The sequence below is a fragment of the Lemur catta genome, chromosome 9 (assembly GCF_020740605.2).
Source record: "Lemur catta isolate mLemCat1 chromosome 9, mLemCat1.pri, whole genome shotgun sequence".
In the NCBI taxonomy this organism is placed as follows: domain Eukaryota; kingdom Metazoa; phylum Chordata; class Mammalia; order Primates; family Lemuridae; genus Lemur; species Lemur catta.
In genome coordinates this window covers 31,690,180-31,710,892 of record NC_059136.1, presented here as the reverse complement: position 1 = coordinate 31,710,892, position 20,713 = coordinate 31,690,180, and the positions used below count along the sequence as shown (strand labels likewise).

Sequence of the window (20,713 nt, the reverse complement as noted above, 5' to 3'; positions counted from 1 at the left end):
TTCTTGCATTCCCTGAAGTCATGCCCAAACTCATGGCCTCCTGGGGGTCTAAGCGAGGTCTGATCTTAAGTATCTCTTTTGGGAAACACACACACACACAACGAACTAATAGCACGGAGCTGGGCGGGCCAGCCTGACAGAAGGTCGTCATGAATCGTGGGGCCCATGGGTCCTCTTATTCATATGTCAAGGGCTGGATGGCGAGGCCCAGTAGTCCAGAAAGCTCTTTTCTGCTCAAAGCTTTGTTTTCTCCACTTGTTAGTGGGAGCATATTGGAACTAAATGGACCCTAAATTTTTTCGGGGTCAGTTTCAACACTTTTAGCTGCTACAGGGACTCAGGTGGAGCTAGCACAGAGCAGAAGCAGAAAATAGTCAAAACAAATATCTGGGCTCCGTAGACTTCAGACATTTTCATTCTACTTTCTCTATGTCCTCGGCACCAGCAGCAGCAGGGCGCACACTTCTGGGGGCAGCCCGGCACTGGGCTGTGCGCTGTGCACACTCTACCCATTTAGTCCTTACAACTTCCTGTGAAGTCGACGCACTGTAGCCACCTTCCTGTAAGTATGAGGATGCAGACGTACAGCAAGGTCCAGAAACTCGCCCAAGAACACACAACTAGTGAGTGCGGCGCCAGGCTTCAAAACTAGGTCACCCCTGGGCAGAGCATGCACCTGCGCTCTGGGTCACCACTCTCCTTTACCACAGTCAAGTGCCACCTATGCTACTAGTTGCTTAATAGCATTTTTCTTAATATTATTTCACTTAAAAAAACTTTTTGTGCTGTTCTGAGCAATGTAAAAATCATGGATTTGTTGAGCCAGTTATATTTTTTATCACACTGATTAAGCATACAATGATATAAAAGCTGGATGATCATGTTCCACCTAAAACCGTCTCAGGTACCAGCAGTGCTATGGGTAAGACCCGAATAGGAAACGAGAGTGTGGTCACAGGTCTGCCACGGGTTCTAGTGTACGAACCCCTCGCAAGGGCACTCAAGTGTCTGTGTGATTAAATCGGGTGGCCAGGACACGATCCCCCTACTCCCTCGGTCTAGAGAGAACCCACCCTCTCTCAGGACATGTTGGCTTCTCGAAAGCGCCTCCTCTCCAGGCATAGACTGTGGTGGGGACAGAGGGACTCTGGAGTCAGGCAGCCACCTGGCTTTGAATCTCAGCTGTCTCCTCTGAGCTGTATGGCTTTGGGCAAGTAATTTTACCTTCTTGTGCCTCAGTTTCTTCGACTGTAAAATGGAGATGATAACAGTGACTACCTTGTGGAGCTGTTGTGAGAATTAAGAGTTCGTACGTGTAAAGCATTTGGAATTATGCCTGGCTCACTGTGAGCACCTAGTAACTCACCAAGTGAACAGAGAGATGCTAAAGAGATACATTCACTTCTTACTTCTCATGCGTTAGTGCAGACGCAGGACTAAAATCTGGTCTGTGGTCTGCAAGCTTTTGGGGGCTTAAGATTCACCAGGGTCTTATAAAATATTCAGCTTGCTGCTACCCACCATCCCTGGGTTCCGATTAGTAGGTCCAGGGTGGGGCCTAGGAATCTGCATTTTAACTGCTGACCTGGGGATTCTGAGGCAGGTGGTCTGAGGACTGAGAAGCTGTAAGGCCATGAGACTTCCCTGCCCTCTTCTTCCTCCCCTGAGCATCTCTCATCTCCTTCTTCCCCACCGGGGCAGCTATGGGAATCCACTGCCTGGAGTTATTTCTAGAAAGGGGGCTTGGGTCTGCACTGCCACCTCTATCAAAAAGTGACATCTCACTTGAGGTCCAGTGATAAGAAGGGAAGAAACAGAGGGGTAAGATCACAGCAGAGTGACTGAATTCTCTTTTCAAAGTGGGAATATGCTGTTTCCCGCCACACTGGGAGTGCCCCAGGCCTTACTCAGTGCCGCTCCCCATGTCTGGCACAGAAGTGTGTATAGAATTGCACAGAAGATTAACTATTTGGGATGATTTAGAAATAAGTCATGGAATTGCCAATGCTACTGCTTTAAAATTTTTGGGGAATGGCCATGTGGATACAGCCCTGTGCAGTCAGACAAGCCAGATGGAGTTTTCAGAAGTTTTCACACCTTCCTTCATCAGGTAGCTGCTTTGTGCCACGCTGGTGCTGTGAGGGAAGGACTGTCCTGATCCCGGTTTACAGCCAGTCCCTGGGGGAGGCTGAGGGACTTACCAGAAGTCACACATCTTCCAAGGGACATTACCAGGAGCTCAGTCAGGGTCTGTTGCCTCTGAAACTTGCCCTGTTTCTACCAAGGCCTCCTTCCTCTGTGGGTTTTGTGACATTAGTCCCTGGGAACTAGACTAATGAGGAATGTTCTAGAAAGTTTAGTTTAGGAGAAAATAAGTGGGCAAAGCCATGTTCCAAGGCATCCACAGTCCCGGTCTGAGAGGAGAATGATCTCCCTAAAGCTCAGAAAATTTGTCTGTCTGAAAGTCCACAGGTGGGGCTCGGTGCCTTGAGCTGTCTGCCGGACTCAGGCTAATGTCGGAGGAGGCTCTCATTGCCTGTTGGCCTAAAGCCATCAGCAAGGCCCACACTGCCTCCCAGGTTGCTCGTCTGAGACCAACCAAAGGAGTAACCATGAGGAGCTTTGGCTGGGCAGGAGCCCATTCCGTGAGACCCTAACCCTTCACACCAGGCAGACGGGTACTAATTAAGGCAGCATCAACCATACCACCATCTCCCTTATACACGGTGGTCCCCAACCCTTTTGGCACCAGGGACCGTGTTTATGGAAGACAGTTTTTCCACAGACCAGGGAGTGGAGGGATGGTCTCAGGATGATTCGAGCACATTACATTTATTGTGCACTTCATTTCTATTATTATTACATTGTAATATAAAATGAAATAATTATACAACTCACCGTAGGTTGGGGACCCCTGCTTATTCAAATAGGCATGAGAGAAAAGAGGAAATAAAGTTAGGACCCATGATAAGGGAAACTTTCTAGAGGTGGGGGGTGGAAAAGCGACCCACCAGTGCTTGATGTGGTCGCCTGGATCACAGACTGGGTATGACCTGGGGAATTCTCTCACCCACAGGTGGTGGGGTGGGGAGACCCCTCTCTCTACCTCCTTTTTAGGGGTGACCTCCCACCCACACAGTGGAAAAAGAAAAACTTATTTCATGGCGATTTGCATCTTAAAAAATAAAGGCAAATGAGCAAGTCCTTGGAGGCTGCTGTTTTCATGGGGTTTGCTCAAGCGTGCCGTCCCCTCCACCCCAGGCTGAGACGTGGCAACAGGAGACGGGTTTAGTGGGTGGGTGGGTACGAGCAGAGGAGGAGGCTATGAGCCAGTCTGGAGGAGGTGAGGAGGGTGCCCAGGGCCCCACACGCTGCTCCACCTCATCACCTGGTTCCAGCCCTTGGTCCTAGGAGACACTCTTTCTGTTTTTCCTCCTTTGGTTTTGGGAGGGGAGTAACTAGGCTAGAAAAGTCAGAGCCCCTGACCTGAAAGGAAGGTGGGGTGGTCGGTCTCGGCATGGTTACTTGGGGACATCTGAAGGGCCATCAACTGGGCTTCATGAGCGGCCCTGTCCACTTTGGAGGAAGTGAGGAGGTTCCTCTGTTAAGGGGCCACAGAAGCTGTGGATAAGCAGTGGCTGGAGGCCACAGGGCCCTGGCTCAGTCCACTCTCGTGTGGAGCTTGGCAGAGGGGTGGCCCTCTGTGCCCCATGAACTCTGCCCAGCGCACTGCTGAAGGGGTACTGGAGACCAGGTATGGTCGCCTTGCCAGGAGATGGACACCAGGCCCCGAGTGCTAGGATTTAGAGGGTTTTGAAAGTGTCCCAAAGTGTGCCAAGTCTCACTCTGTGGACACTGATGGATAACTGGCCTCCCTGACTGTCCCCTTCCCAATCCCCCAGGGGACCCAGCCAGTGCATCCCCCACTGCCCCACTAGGAATCTGTGGAAACAAAGCAACGGGGTTAGAAGCAGCCAGAACAGCCCAGCCCAGAGAACAGTGGACTTGACTCAGCCTTTGCCTTCTGCTCACTGATGATTCCTCTCAGGTCTCTGGCCAGTGGCTTTGGGGATCTGGCCCAATCTGGCATCTCTCCAAAAAACTAACTTTTGCCATCACTGATTAACCTGCAGCGTTAGACTCCTCCCTCTAGAATACTTGGCACCTTGCAGTCCTACCAGCTGGACACAAGGATTCCTTTATTTTCAGGAAGATGTCACAGGGATAGTGTCTAGCTTAGTAAAGTAGCACCGATAAAGCTCTTGCACAGATGACTACATGGCTGATAATATTATGTCCTGGGCTGGCATGAGTCTAGATTTCAGAATCAGATGGCCTGAGTTAGAAATCCATTAGCAAATTGCCAATGACATGAATGCCATGCCCTTTGTGGGCCTCAGTTTCCCCACCTGTAAAATAAAGGGATTGAACTAGCTGATCCTAGAGCTCCATCTCAAAATACCAACAGTTTAGCATCCTTCAAGGGTGCCAAGCACCCATCGTTTTTAAACTTCTAATTATGAAGTATTTGAACCACAAACAGAGCTAGAGAGACAAGTATGATGAGCCCCTGGGTACCCATCGCCCCATTTCAACAATGATCCGTATCCACTCTCGCCCAGTCTCTGCCCCAGGCTCTCATAGCGCAGAGTTAAGAATCTCACCAAAGAAGTCAGACTTACCCTCGGGGCTGGGCAGAGGCCTCTCCGGGGGCGCAGGGGTGGATTTCATGCTGTTTCCCATTTCTCTCTCTCCCGGGGCTGTCGGGGACGCTCGGAGCCTATGGTACAGGAGATACACAGGGAGAGTCAACCGCGCCCCAAGCCCTCCGAGTGGAGAATGACCCAGTTTAGAGAGCATCGTGCATCATTTCTCGGGCAGCCTGCTTCTTGAAAGGCGGCTGTTTTCATGTGAAGATGAGATTTGTGAAGGTTGGTTACATTTGCGCAGCTCGAGTTCTTTTATCAAGGGAATGACAGAGAAAAACCACAGAGAGGGAAGTTGCTAGCAAATGCTGTTGGTGGCAAAAGTTTCCATTCCTCCACACCCTAGCTGAAGTGGGTGAGCAGCCCCAGCAGTGTTTGTCTGAGAAGTCAAGCAGCATTTCAGGTGGCCCAGGACGAATCTGCACTTAGGAGCCCTCACCATTAATTCCAGGCACTAGGAATTCAGAAAACGTAAAACTCAGGAGTTGCATGGCTATTTAACTAAAAGGAGTGAGGAGAGGGTACTTTCTGCTTCTACTTTTTCTCCTTAATTTGAGTTTTTCAACATCCCTTCTTTAACAAAGGATTAGAAAGGAAAACTTCCTAACCATACTGTGTACTTGCTGCGTGCTTTGCATACTGCTAAGGCACTTTTACGTCTATTGTTCCTTTTGATCATTGCAAAGTCCCTGTCTCATGCTTACACCCATTTTACTGTGAAGGAAACTGAGTCTCAGAGAGGGGAAATGACTTGCCCACAGTCACATCACAAGTAATGGTGGAGCTGGGATTTGAACCATTGATGCTACATCTCTGGTTTGCTCCATGTTGGTTTCCAAGGCGACCACCCGGGCTTCAATTCTGTCTGTACACTTAAAACTGGATGACCTTGAGTGAGACATCAAGCTTATTCTGCCTGTTTTAGAGGGACAATAGTAGAATAGCATTGGGCTGTGGCTACAAATTTAACAGAGATGAAGATGAGGAACCACTTAGAACTTGGCCTGGCATAAAACACGTTAGTTATTGCCACTTACAGTCTATTTTCTAATGGTCCTTAGTGATAAATATTCAAATTCTGGGCTCTCATACAAATATTTTGGAAAGGGACATAGATGATCAAAGAATAGTGTCTCTGGAGGGTTGAGACACGGAGGAGAAGGTCACAACTATAGACAGAGCCGTGCCTGCCCTGTGGGGACGAAGAGAAGAGATGGAACAGTGTCCCCCAGCTGGCATCCAGCCTCCACCTGTCTGCGTCTGCAGTGTTGGATCAAAGCCTTACAAGTTTGGAAGGGCACAAAAGTCAGCCAGTCCAACTCCCACCCTGGCCTCCAATCCTTCTCTGTGCCCTTGTGTGCAGGTTCCAGAAAGAACTACACTCTCAGAGCAAGGCCTTTCTGAGGTTGAAGGAGGTCTACATGGGATTTCTAGTATATTAAGAAACAAGAAAAATCAAAATGAGTTTTTCTTAAAAGTTCATATATTCTAAAGGTTCTCATGAACCTCAAGTCACTTATAGCGCAAACCAATGTGTAGTAGTAGTCCCAAGAAAATTAAAAGGCTTGCAAAACTGTAAACTCGTGGTGCGTTATAGAAACTGTGGCAGTACCAGGCCACACCTCTGAAGCAAAGTGTGAATCTGTCCTCTGAATCCTGTTGGTCTTCATGATGGGAAATGGGGGGGGCCTTGCAAATTCGAGGCTCGGGCCCTTCTTGCCCTCTCTCTCATCTAACCTCCTCATACACAAGCTGGGGATGACCCCGGTGGGTGGGACCCCTCTGGCAGCCAGGTGGGTTCTGACAGCACCACTCTGGCTCCAGGAGGGCAGGGACAAGGTGGGCTTGTCTCCGGCCCCCAGCCTGGTGAAGGCACTCAAGAAAATGTGCCCCCCCCAGCACCTGCCACCAAATATTACGGAAATGACAGGTGAAAGGCCCGGAACCTGCTTTCCCTGCAGTCCGGCAGACGCTTCCTAAGCATCCACCCCGAGCTGTACGGGGCCAGCGCCTTGAGAGAGGCAAGACCGTGGGATCCCACGGACCTAGCAGGGCACTGCCCTGCCTCTGAGGCCCAGCGTAGATGTTTCTAGGGAAGAAGCAAACCAAGTAGCCTTCCCAACTCCGAGGAGCATTTAGCCACAGAGGCTACCCGACGCAGGCTGCAGGTAGCGTGTGTGTGATATGCACAGGCTGTCTCTCGAGGGCCTCAGGAACCACACGTGTGACTCAGGCCTTGGGAAGCAAACATGTGTCGTGAACAGCCTGTCCTACGCAGGCCTGCCTCTGTCCTGCTCCTATCGCTTCCTGGAACCACCAGCTTCCCCCATCCCCCAGCCTCCCTGTCTGGCATCTCCAAGGCCTTTGGGCTTCCGGAGAAAGTTCTCAGCATGCAGAGCAAACTCTGAAATAACGCCACCTCCTTGCCATCTCCAGTGTCCCAGGACACAGTGCATTGGCTCAATGCCTTTTTGTCCTTTTAGCCTGACAGTTGGCGTCAGGTGTCATTAACCACCTAGTGATTGTGCCCAGAGTCCCCTCTGGATGCCCTGGGTCCCCTGCAGCCCTGCTGGCCTCCCCTCCCACCCCATCCTCTCCACCCCCGAGCCGTTTCCAAGCAGCAAACTTCTGCCATTTTTAAAATGTCTGGTCTCTCCCTCCTTTACATCACAACTATTCCATAAAAGAGTCAGGAAAAGACTTCACTCTCCATCAAATTCTCCATGAATTCTAACATCACCCCTTTTCCTAACAACTTTATGATTCTTTTCAAGCATTAGTGTGATGTTTTTTTTTTTTCCCTATACTGGAATCTAGTATAGGGAAAAAAAGAAACAGACTTAAAACTTGCATTTGTCACATGGGAAAACTGAATTCCATTTAAGAAAAGGAACATACCCAGGGTCGCAAGATGAGAAAGGTCCGGTCAACCCAGAAGCCTGGGTTCTTCTACTCTAACACAATCCTCTCTCTATTTCTTGGACTCTGGCCTCATCTGCCTTGCTGGTTAGAGTTCACTCCACATGTGAAAAGGGACTGTATCTGGCTATACACCCACCAAAAGCCCACCAGGTCCCAGCAGCCCCCTGGCAGTCTGCTCCCTGGCCCCATGCATTCTCCAGGAAGGGGTTAACTTATCTGAAAGAAGCTTTTATTTGAGAAGAGTGAAAATGCCCCTGGAGAGTGAGAGCTGGAGTCTCCCTAATGAAATGGCTGAACAATTTGATTTAATCTGTGACAGTTTCATGCAGTGGCTGGAGGTGGGAGAGAGGGTACAAGAGACATAATTGCTTCTAGGAACAATAAGAAAAGGGCAAAAGAGAAATGAGTTAATTAACACTGGCTCTGAAAATCCTTGATTTCTTTCTCCCTTTTCTTGGTGGTATAACTCCTAGGTTTCTAGGTCAAAGGACCATGACTGGCATCCACCTTATTTTCTCTCCAGTCTTTGGACCGATGCTGTTTTCCTTGCATGACCTTGGACCTCAGTTTCCTCTTCCGAAAAATGAGATGAGTGGAAAAGATGATCTCCAAAGAAAGAGCCTTTTAACCCCATTTAATGTTAGCAATCAAGACTCAATGGCTTTTTGAAAATTATTAATAAGAGGAGAGAACCATCAGTACGTTTTCTATGAAGTCCCATTAGGCAGAATCCAAATCTTGTCTTTATCTTCTTCAGGATTGAGGGAAGATAGTTAATGTGTACAACACCCACCTTCTGGTAGGCAGTTTGCAAACCCCACTGTGTTTAATCTTGCTAGCATTCCTGAGAACATATATTCCTCTTTTACCTTCTTAGTGTGAAGGCCAGGGGTTCTCTCACCTGCCCACCATCCCGGAGCTGGAAACTCTGCATGTCCTGACTTCAAAGCCCACACCCTTTGCTGGGGACTATGCTGCTATCTCTCCAGTGGGAGGTTTCTAGCCAGTGTGTGACTAGCCGCCATCTGAGGATGCATGATGTGGAGGGGTCACAGGCCTGCGGGGAGTTGCCATTAGCAACATGGGATGTGCCTGCTCTGACCAGGTTTCTGTTTGAGCACATCCAGCATCCTTTCGTTGTGTGCTCTGTGTTGTCTTATAAATAAGGGGGATGGGGGGAGCAGGCTTCTCAGACCTTCCATTGCTGGGACAACATCCCAGGACAGGTCTGTGCACCTTTTCCACCCTGTGCTTTGAATGGCAAGGCCTTGCTGTTGGGCAGGAAGGTAGCCTGAACCCCTTCATAGTAGCCAAAGGGGAAAGAGCCTGAGGAACTCTGACCAAGGGAAGGCAGGTTGACTCTGTAGTAAAACCAGGAACCAAACCATTGGCAACAGTTGGGATTAATATGAAACTCTACTTAGGTTTGCAACCTTCTCTTTGGCCTTAGTGTGACAGTGGTACATCCATTCGTATGACCTTTGCCTAAGGCACGGGAGCATGATGCCACGAGTGGAGAAGCCTTAATGTCCACCATGTACGTTAACTCCAGCAGCAACAGTGATACCCAGAATACCACCACCACTGCGGCTGGTCCGGCTCACACCCTGCCAGGCACGAGGCTAAGCATTGCACAGCCAGCATATCCTAGGTTGCTCACAAAAACCACACTTTATAGATGAGATAAATTAAGTAACTTGTCCCAGGTTATATGACTAGAAGAGATAAAGCTGGGGTTCCAACCAGGTCTGCCTGAGCCCCAAACCTGTGCTCTTAACCGCCACAAAGGGCTGTCCTGTTTTCCTGCCCTCTGGTTAAGCCTAAGAAAGCAACAGAAAGTGATTTTTTAAAGTCATCAAAGCAACCTCAGGAACAATGAACTTTGGGGGGAACTTTTAAGACAAGGGACATGAAGGCTCCAAGGGGTCTCTTGGACATCACTTGGCAATGCTTGGAAGCCCAGGTGTGGGGATCCAGCCAGCAGGGGTGGGGAGATGAAGGGACAAGAGAGAGAGGCCGGTTGAGGCCTGCTATGGTCAAAGGGGCAGGAGGGAACCGTACGTGATGTTTTCCAGCCTTTCATGGTGGTATTTTAAAAAAACCTGTTAATGCTGTGGGACAACAAAAAACAAACAAAAAGAAATACTAGCTATGCTTATAGTATCTCAGTTTTATAAAAAATTATCATTGAAATGCAGATATATATATATATATATATATATATATATATATATATATATATATATATATATACATACACACACACACATATACACTAAAGGAAAATTTCCAAAGTGTTTCTAAGGGCTCTCTGTAGATAATGATGATTTAGGTGCATATATCAATTTCTTCTTTACTTACACATTTCTAAAATATCCAAGTTTTCTCCTAAATGCATGAATTGCTTTTATAATCAAAAGCTTGGAAAGAATGAGGGAGCCTTAAAGAAGGAGTTTTCAAAGCAGGCAGGTCTGAGTTCAGATTCCAGCTCCCAACCTACCGGCTGTGTGGCCTTTGGCAAGTTACTTCACTTCTCTGAGCCTCGATTTTCAACTCCATCAATTTGGGATACGAATATGTGCCTTACAGGGTTGTTTTGAGCATTCAATTACAGATCGTATCTAAAGCAGATGTGTTTGGGAAATGATAGCTAAAAGCATACCAAACCTGGACCCCTTAGGCGAATTGGGCGGCCAGCTAACTCACTGCGCAGGCTTGAGCAAATCTTTTCCCTGGCCTGGGCCTGCGGGTCCTCAAATATGATGGGGAAAGTGATGGGCCAGGCAGCCACTCAGGGCTCTTTTGCCTCAACTGTTCTCCATGGCGGGTACCCGTCACTCTTGCACAATTGACTCAGGCTTTGCTCGGGGCTGCCTGTGGTCTCTCTTTGCTTCAGGAAAAATAAGAGCTGGCACAGGGGCTTAGCATCAGTTGTTCTCCCTGTCAAGGACCTCACAGGATTTCCGGGGGCACCTGCCACATCCTGTCCTCTCTCGACAGGTGCACCCCCCTGAGCGTGAGGCTCAGGGCTGCCAGGCCTCCTGCCCTGTGACCCACATCGTTCCCTGCTCTTCTCGCGGGGCAGGTGCAGCCGCCACCTCACCCCCATCTGCTCCCCAGTTCCCTGCACAGCAGAGGAGGCCTGTGCACCCCGTGGGCTGGGGGGGCACCAGGTGGGGCAAGGCCTACGGTAGCAGGCGCTGCTCAGAGCGGCGCATGCAGCCCTCCAGCCTCCTTCTCATGCCTGACGCAGAATCAGAGGCCCTTGAGAGCCACTGGGAGGAGAACTTGGCATCCCCTCATCCAAGATATTTTAAAGTTTTTGGTTCAAACTGTATTTTAAAGAAAATTTCCCCAGAAATTCAATACCTAAGCGAGATAAAAGTGAGTTGCTGGCTGGGGCTAGGGTTTCAGCATCTTGACCCTCTACTACTCTTGATAGGACACTTCAATCCTGGGATATTACAAAGCACTGATTGAAAAAGTAGCAATTCGGTGCCCTCATAGGACAAAGAGAAGGCTGGGCGAGGGCAAGCAACCTGCTCAAGGTCACACAGTAAGTTTGGACAAGTCTCGTGACTCCCTGCCCAGCTCTCTGCCCACTCCAAGAGAGGCCCCACGTGTCCACAAGCCTGTGCTCTGGCCCCTTCTGCCCTTGGGGGCCCAGGCCAGTGGGGAGGCTGGCCTTCAGCGTAAGACCAGAACAGGATGGACGAGTCCTAGTACATACTCTGTGGCCATGTTAAGATGTCAAGGAAAGAAGCCAGACTTAAGGCCAGTCAGTGCTGGCACGAATTTCAATTTCACCCTTCATTAAGTCACTGAATCTCTCTCTATATTGTTTTTCTTTGTTTTTAATGGGCATAGCCATATCTGGCTCGCTGGGTTTTCACAAGTAAGGGTTGGCGAGAGTAAGTGTGGAAGGCTGAGCACACTGCAGTCTCACAGGGCTCAGCACCTGCGGATGCGAGGGCCTGGGTGACCCCGCCGGGTCCAAACAGCAGGTGGGCTCTGTGTGAAGTGGCGTCTGGCATCTACAGGTGGGCAATACATGCCATTTCTGGAACAGCTCTAACACTTCATTGAAATAAAATGAGTTTTCCCCCAATTTCTTTCCTTCTTGACCGGCTTTCCATACACCAGGGACCCCGATACCCAGGGGAGGGGGTGGGGTGCCACCCAGTCTGTGACTCCTTCGGACTCAAAAACTGTGTTACAGATGGAGTTTAGGCCCCGGCCAGGCCCTGGATAGCTACATAACCTGCAAGCTGCTGGCATAGCAAACACTGGCAATGAGAAAAGAGGGGTAAAGACAATTATTTTGATACTAGCTATTACACAGAATAGGAAAACAGTGAATACGAAATAGGCCCTTTCATTTCCAATGTGGATGCTTGGGAAATGCATGTTGCCTCAGAGAAGGAGGTAGGTGGAGACTTTCATGGAGATGCTAAAAATCTGGGCACCTAGGCACAGGGATTGTAAAGTTTGTGATTTGTCACATCATATTTCCCAGTAAGAGTCAGTTTTGCTTTTTATTCACATGTTGTGAGTCACCAGCATTACTCATAAACTTCTCGTGTGCGATGGAAATCGATATTGTACCTAACACACTTGCAGATGATGAACGCCCTGCTCTGGGATCTCCACCGTCAATGTCAGCGTGAATCACTTGTCAAAGCACGTGGGTGCCAGAGCCCTGCGCCCTGCAGTCCCCAGGCAGTGGGTCTAATGGGGCTTGCTCTCCCTAAAGAGATCAGCTCCCAGGGGCGAGAGGCCCTCTGCTATTCTCTTTGATCTCCTTGTTGCATCCTTGGCTCCGCAGGAAGCCTGCATTGGCCCTGGGGTGAAGTATGACGTCACGAAGATTTGTGTGGTTGGTTGATGAGTGACTGTCTCCCTAACTTGACTGTAAGAGCCGGGAAGACAGCCACCAGGTCTGTTTCCACTCTCTGCTGTGACACGGTAGATGCCCCACAAGGAAATGGAACAGATGAAAACAGAAGAAACAGCATGCCTAGGAGAGAGTGGATCAGTGCTGTGCTAGTAAATGTTTCGCAATCAGTATTGCAGGGGGGCGGGGAATTCCTAACTTGTGTGTTCACCAATTTCTGTGGTGTAAATCCTCCCAGCACGGCTGATTTCCAGCTTCCAATGTGACCTCTCTGAACATGGAGTTGGGAGGAGATGTTTCGAAGGGGCCTCCCAAGCTGGTGCAAGCTGGCTCCAGTTCACTGGAGTGAATAGACTCATTACTCATCTTTCTCCTGGCAATTACCCTTACTTGGAACAGCTGCCTGCAGACAGACATCTCTATTTGTTTGCAAAAGAAAAAGTGCACTAATCTAAATGGGCATCCACTGTGTCAGATGGCCTAAATTAGATGTTTAAAATACACTGACTCATTTGATGCCCCAAAGATACCATTTCACAGATGAGGAAAGTGAGTCACAGGAAGGTTAAGTAACTTGCTTGGGGTCACACGGCTAACTCAGGGATGAGGCCAGCTTTCAAATCCTGGTTCTTTTTACCCCACCCCTAAATCCTACAGTTACCTTTGTCTCCACTTACTGAAATTTTAGTTATAGCAACAGAGGCTCTAAGAGCTGGACTTGCTGGTGAGACCAGGGGAGCGTGTGCACAGGCGTGGGAACAGGCATGCCCACTGCCCTGTGTCTGCAGGTGCCTTGCTCTGGCCCTTGTGAGGCCACCCCTTCCCACCGGACAGTGACCAGCCAAAGACCCGGCTGCCAGGGCTCCACCTGTTTGCTCTGTGCCCTGAAAGTGTCAATTTTGTCACAAAATCATTTGAATGGTGACTCCGATACTGTGAAGGGGAAGTTACCTCCATTTTTCCTTCTAACTTTTCCTAATTTTTACTTTCTGCACAGTATGCCTTTGGAACTCACAGGGGGCCCGCTGACTTCCCTGAGACTCCGGGCAAGCCACAGTCCCTCTTTGGGTGCCAGTTTGCTTTCCTATAAACGGTGGGTGGACCAGCTGGAGGGCTCCCTGCGTTTACCCCAGATTGGTGCCAGCTCTTTACGAAGCTTAGTGTATAGCGACAGGAGGAGAAGAGGCGCTCGTGTGTGTGGAGAAATCACAGGTCCTGAGTGTTTTATATGGACGCTCAGCTCACTGGCCCTCCACAACTCTATGCAGTATGCATAATTATACTTAGGCCTTTTGTATAACTAGGGAAACTGAGGCCAAAGCATTCATAACTTGCCAAGGTTCCCCCGGCTGGTAAGTGGTAGAGGCAGCACTGGAGTCCGGGGTCTGGCTCTAGAGCCTGGCTCTCAGCTTCTGTCCCTTAGGCCTGAGGCACATGCAGATCTGGCCTTTTCTGTGGCAAGACTATGGTGCTCTCTTGCGTGCTAGAGGGTCGTGCACATGGCAGGCACTCGGTAGGTGGACCTGTAGGCACTGGTAGAGCGGTACATTGACAGGTGGGTCCTGACACTCAGGCACTTGAGATTCGTGTTCAGAGGATGCAGTTTTTAAGCCAATTGTGCATGTGGCTTGGAAGGCTTGGGGGTGGGGGAGGAATGGGGAAGATGGCGCATCTGCCAACTGGGGAGGAACAACCAGGTCAATGGGAGAATTAACCCACCTCCCAGGCTAATGGGACAATGAAATGAAACTGATGGTGCTGGTTCCCCTCTGTTGTCTCTCCCTGGGCTCTCTGTTTCCCTCATGGCACACAGCGTGGTGTGTCCTTAAGTATTTGTTTCATTAAGCCTTATTGACCACCCCCACACCTAAGACAACTTTCTGAGGACAGGGTCCATGTCTCTCATGTTCCTCAATGAGAAACCATGACCTAGCAGGGGCCCGGCATATAATACGTGCTGAATAATAATTTGGCTGAATGATTGGAGGTCTATATAAAGTGCCTGGCATAGTGCAGGCAGGGGGCAGTCTGCTTCCAGGGCTCCCTGACCAATTCCAGGTGGTTATTTTTCCCCTAAAATCTAGTCAGAGGACAATTCCCACTTTCTTCGGAAGCTCTTTGAGTTTCTCCAGCTTCACTCACCACCTACACGGTGCCCTCCAGCCACGGTCCCAGGCTGCCTGGTGCCAAGGAGGGAAGTGTGACTTTACAAAGCTGCTTGACAACAAAAGTGAGCTACTGAGCCCTTGAGGCCTCACCGTTTCTGTCTGTAGCTAGAGTTACCATAATCAAATACGCCCCTCCCCTAGTGGTTCTCAGATGGGAGGAAGTGGTTTGGACATGGTGTACTTATTTCCTCTGGAACTCTTAGGGAGGTTGGGGGTGGGGAGAGTCGGTCACATGGTATGACCTCAATGCATATTTATTGAGGGAAGGATGGATGGATGGATGGATGGATGAATGAACAGCTGGGCAGACAGACACATAAATGTACTAACAGAGCCCTCAGGTTGCTAACAAGAACTAAATGGTTTGGTCTGACATACTGGAAGACCTTGGTGAAAATTTTAATTTCCAGCCTCTCTCAGAGCTAGAGAAAATAAATGATTGATGAATGTCAAATAAAAACTTAAAAACCAGCAGCATCTATTAATGCAAGACACTGATTTGGGTGTACTAGAACGAATAATTTCTAAGTCTTTAAAAAACACGCATTTCCCTTGGAAGAAAATTGCCGGCTTTCACAACTCAGAATGGAGTTTTTTCTGTATTAGGAAAATGACTCAAGTTTGCTGCAATGCAAACCTACCATGTCTGTTTCATTTATATCAGATGGAGGAACAAGCAGAAATATGTATTCAGAAAAATGAAGAAGGAGTGCCCAGCTCATTGGTTTTACAATTTGGATCCATTATATTTAACAGTGTTTGTTAACAGCTTTCTGCTTAGCCATACCAAAGGGACTTGATATACTTTAACTGCCTGGTGTAGGAATGATATTAGTAGCCCCTATTTTGTATTTAGCATCTCCTACATATTACATATAATTTACAGTTCTTACAAATGCACAAGGAAGCTAGTTGTCTTTTTATAAGGAAGAAACTAATGCTCAGAGAGAGAGGCAAAGTGACTTGCCTGAAGTCACACAGCTCTTTGGTGGCTGATCCAGAATGTTGTACTAGAATGAATAATTTCTAAGTCTTTAAGACAGATACATTTCCCTTGGAAGAAAATTGCTAGCTTTCACAACTCAGAGTGGAGAAGTTTTTTCTGTATTAAGAAAATGACTTCAGTTTGCTGTAATGCAAACCTACCCATGTCTGATTACAGCACTGTCTTTCCAAGTTGCTATCTTGCTGCCCTGATCTAGATTCTAGATCTGTTTAAGAAGGAGTGTAAGTAGATTTCAATTTGTCTGTTCCATAGGTTTTCAATATTATTATACTTTCAGAGCATATTAAGCACTGTTGCATAATATTCTTCTCATTGGAGAATATTAGTTGCAATAGAATTTGCTAGAAATTTTGTTTGGTCTTACCTCCCCAGTTTCTCAGCATCTCATAGCAAACCACAAAATGACAACTTACAGACTATGGGATGTAGTCCTTCTAAAATGAAGAGCACTACTTTAAACGCTGTCCTGTCCTGCCCCAACTTGCTCTGGCTGAGCCCCCCACTCAACCCCCAGAGCCCTTGCTGCCTCCACCTGCCCATAGCTGCATGGCTTGGGCCAGTCACTGTACCTCTCTGAGCCTTGTTTTCTCATTTGTCAAAAGCAAATAACAATCACCATCTCACAGGATCATTCTGAAGATCAAAGAGAAATATCTTCCCATGCAGTGTTCCTTGCCGTTACTCAGGATGGTGGATAGGCACGGCCCCAATTTGGGACATTCTGAGGCCAAAGCCCAGGTTGCTTTCCTGACACAAGGCTCTCTCAATACGTAGGTGCCCAAAAGAATGTGGAATGTTCCACATTCCTTAGAAAATTCTAGTCCTCCCAAATCTCATCCAAGTCTAAGAGTTTATATTTTCAGAATTTGTATACCTCACGTTTGCCTTTGCTTTGATCCCCACCCCATGCACACACTTAGAACATGATTAGATTCTTATTATCTTTGGCATATTCCCAAAGGAGATCCAAACCAGACTCCTAGCAGCGCTAATCCATCCCTCAACCCACCTGGGCTGGCTCTGTGTACCTTTAGACGTCATGATTCCAGGATGATAGCATTCGTTGAGCACCTGCTATGTGTCTGAAACTGGCCTGGGCACTTTGCACATATTAGTTCATTTAATCTGCCCAATACCTTTGTGAATTAGTACCATCCTTCTCATTTTGCAGTTGAGAAAATGAAGGCCTAGAGAGTTTTAAATGACTTGCTTGAGGTCACACAGCTAGGAAGTCTGATGGCAAGCCCTAGTTGTCCTTTGTAAGAAGGCTGCTACGTGCCAGGCCATTCTGTGGTGAGAATATCTCCTCTGGCAGTCCCCTGCCCAAGCTCCCCCAGCACTTCTCTCTGTAGAATTATGCATAAAATATCCACTGAGCGGCTGCAAACCTGAGTGCAGTGCTAGGGACGGGGGACACTGCCACACCTGTTCCCAGGGAGCTCTTCTCTGGCTCCAGAAAGCCAGCCCCCTGCCAGCTGTGTGTCGGAGGGGTCCTGAAGTCTCTCCCCACCCCGTCCCTACCACATGCCACATCCCCCAAGATACCTTCAAACACTGGGCATGGTCTCCCCTGGGAGACGGCTGCCGAGGGGCCACCAGGCGCACGGTCACTGCCTCTCCATCAGCTGCTGCTGCTCTGGAATGAGCGTGGCCGGACCTCCCACGGGTGTGGAGAAGCAGCCCATGCTACCAAGAAGAACTGCAGTTGCTAAACCGGCTACACACTTCCTCTGCTAGAAACGAGGAAGGCGTGCGGGGCTTGCAGAAGGGCAGGTTCCTGTTTTCAGTAACCACTCTGAGCAGGCTTCTCTCTGCAAGGACTGGGAAGATAAAGACATTATTAGCCTTTTTACAAAGCACTTGAGACTGTGGGCAGCTTTATTCTCGATGGCCAGGCCACGCTCAGGCTTTCAGAAACTTGGTCTTTTTCCTCTAATTAGTAGGCAAATACATGGGGCCATGAATTTGCTCCTGTGCATCCACAGAGCTCACTGGGCCCACTGAGGCCATGGCTTAGGGCTTTAGCTTCTCTGGTCTCAGTTTCCCGATTTTTGTAGCTTCCTATGTCACTGCTGGATGGACCCAGAGCAGAGCTTCTAGATTAAAGGAGACTGGAGAGACATGGCAGCATGATGTAATGTGTGATCCTCACTTGGACCCGGGGTGAAGGGAAAAAAAACTAGAAAGAACATTATGGGATGGGGAGGGGGCATTTGAACACACAGTGCATAGTATTATAGATAAAATTGTATTAGTGTTAACTATTTTGGGTATGATAGTGACAGTGTGGTTATATGGGAAAATGTTTATTTAATAGTTGTCAGGGGCCACAGACACATGGTGACCTATTGGAGGTCATGTGTCATGATGGCTACAGCTTTCGAATGAATCACTAAAAGAAAAGCTTTCATATGTATATCAAGCTATATGTATGTATATGAAGACATAGAGAATGAGACAGACAGAAAGCAAACATGACAAAATGTTAACACTTACTGGATCCAGGTGAAGGGTATGTAGATGTGCATTGTTCTACTCTTTCAACTTTTTGGTGGGCTAGAAATTAAAATATATATATTTACATATGATAAGAATATATATTTTATATAAATATTACATATAAAATCTCCATATTAATAGTGCATGTCTCAAGCAGGGAAACTGGGGGCCTAAAGGCATGTTGGTGGAGCTGAAAGCTTCTGGAATGCTGACCCCCGGATTGCCTGCGAATTGCCTGGGAATGCTGGATGACGGTGCTGGGGTGGCTCTCAGAGCCCCCCACAGACCCTCCCACCTCCCAGAAAGGACAGAGCGCCAGAGAGTCAATGACCTGCCCACAGTCACATAGCTAAGCCCCAATGCAGAGCCAGGGCTGGAGTCTGGGGCTGGTGACCTACAGCCCCAACCCCGGGACAGTCATTTGGAAACCTCACTCAGTGCAGTTCATGAAGATAAATTAAAAACCTCAGGTCTGCATCTAAATTTAGAAGGCACTCTGTACTAGAGAGACGCTTCCTTAGACAACTTGTGAAAACACCCGCTCTGCGAAGAGCACGCCGGGAAGGGACAGAGGAAATATTACAAAAGACAGAGTGGGCGATTTGCCTAAATGGGGAAGAGAAGATAGGCAGAAATATGCAAAAGTGGAGTTTTTTCCTCCAAATTCACACAAAGAAGTAAAAGAGCTTTGGACTTACAGTCAGAGGTGTGAGCTTTGTGACAATTTTTCCATAGACATTTACCGAGAATCTACTGCGGGTTAGACTCCGTATTCCTCCCCTAATCCTTCCTTCAAGAAAGCTTTATTGAGCAGGGGGCTGTTCCAGGCACTGGGCATTGGCTGGGAACAAAAACCAGCAAAAGCCCTGCCCTTACTGAGCTTACCTGCTCCGGAGGCGTCACATGAGAGAGACTGAATACGGCAGCTGTCACTGACGATAACTGCCCTAAAGGAAATGCCTGGGGTCAGAGGGACAGAGGGCCTGGAGGCGCTGCTCTCCGCAGGTGTCAGTGGCTGGGGGCTGGGGGTGGCTCTCCAGCGGTGTCACTGGGCTGAGACCTGCCGGGGGAGAAGGAGCAGCTTTGGGACAGACCAGGGTGCGAGAGGCACACGCAGAAGGACCTGCTGGTTTAACACAAGCTGTGGAAGTTTGGGGGAAAGACACAATCAGGCCCCGAGGACACCCGAGCCAGGTGGCAGAGGCAGTCGAGCGGGAGGCCTGCAGAGCGGGTTCCTGTGAAAGGCGCAGCCGGGAATGGGGAGCTGCCGAAGAAGGAGCCCCAGGGGTCAGCGCTGCAGCCTCTTCTCTGCCCCTTGCCAGTGGGTCACTGCTGCTAAGCCCTGCCCCGGCCTTGGGTGTTTCATGACCTCCCTTTCATCTCCTGGGGGAACTGTGAGGACACCCAGTGGATTTGAGAAAATGTCCCTCAAATCATACACTGTGCTGCCTGGAAGCCTGGGCTGTGGCCGCAGCAGAGGAGCCAGCCCTGGGCCCAACCAGTGAGAGCAGGGCTGAAGCCCAGGCGCCGTGCTAGGCAGGTGACTTAGACTTTAGGCCTCTGTTTCCAATGACCCCAGGAGCTTCTCAACCTCGGCACCACTGGTGTTTTAGACCAGACCATTCTCTGTCGTGTGGGTGGTGGGGGCTGTGCTGTGCATTGTACGATCCACAGCGTCCCCGGACTCCACCCACTAGATGCCAGGAGCACCCCCGCCCCCACCAAGTCATGACAACCAAAAATGTCCCAGACATGGTGCAGTGGGCCCTGGGGACCAACACTTCTCCTGAGTGAGAACCGCTGGATCACACCCGTGCCATAGAGGTCCTGAGAGCTTTCAGTAAACAAGACACTCCACCCGTGCACCTTGTTCTTTCTCGGGTTGTAAAGTACAACCGGGACCAGTTGGTTCTCTTGTTTCCATAGGGACTCAGCTCTGCAGAGGTCACCCTGTGCTCCCTGGTACATGTCTCAGACAAGTGTCCTATGGCAAGGCACCCATCCTCCCTCTCCACCGTCATATGGGTAGCCCCAGAAGAGGACCGGTATGTGGCAGCCTGTAGTCCCTGGGAATCAGGCCTGGGAGCTACAGCGTGGGTGGCGCATGGGCTGCATCTCTAAGGAGGCGGCCATTTGGCGGAGGGCACGGGGGCAGGAAGCAGTGAGCTGGGAGCCACTCCGGCATGGTGGGGTCCTGTTGATGGTGGAGAACGGGCCAGGGGCTTCTCCCCACAGAGGCCCCGCACAGGAGAACAGATGTCTGCCACGCATCACCCCTGCTCCTCTAGCGCCCTCACCTTTCCCCTCTCTCCTGCTCTCCATGCTGGTCCTAGTAGCTCACACACCTTCCTCTCCCAATCCATGAAGGAGCCCTGAGTCCAAGAACACTGTCATTTATTTAGGCATGCATTTTGTGCTCCATACATTCATTTGTTCAGTCATTCAACATACTTCTGTCAGCACTTAGTATGTGCCAGGCAAGACTAGGCCCCACCCTGGGAGCTCACAGCCAAACACT

The 20,713-nt window shown here is 49.2% G+C and overlaps 2 protein-coding genes across 5 annotated transcripts in view; one reads left to right on the top strand and one right to left on the bottom strand.

The window, feature by feature from the left end:
• TG (thyroglobulin) overlaps positions 1-20,713 on the top strand; it is a 244,685-nt gene that overhangs the window by 167,934 nt on the left and 56,038 nt on the right. The window lies entirely within an intron of this gene.
• The window catches only part of SLA (Src like adaptor), a 64,018-nt gene that overhangs the window by 17,525 nt on the left and 25,780 nt on the right, over positions 1-20,713 (bottom strand). Inside the window, exons 2-3 of one of the 4 annotated variants that reach the window (XM_045561431.1) lie at positions 17,242-17,516; positions 4,683-4,780 (exon numbers count right to left, since the gene is read on the bottom strand). In XM_045561431.1, the coding sequence (XP_045417387.1) occupies positions 4,683-4,743 (61 nt within the window). In that variant the 5' untranslated portion in view covers positions 4,744-4,780; positions 17,242-17,516. Of the gene's footprint in view, positions 1-4,682; positions 5,210-17,241; positions 17,517-20,713 lie in introns of those variants that run through there. The other 3 variants (XM_045561433.1, XM_045561432.1, XM_045561430.1) reach the window with 3 other exon arrangements.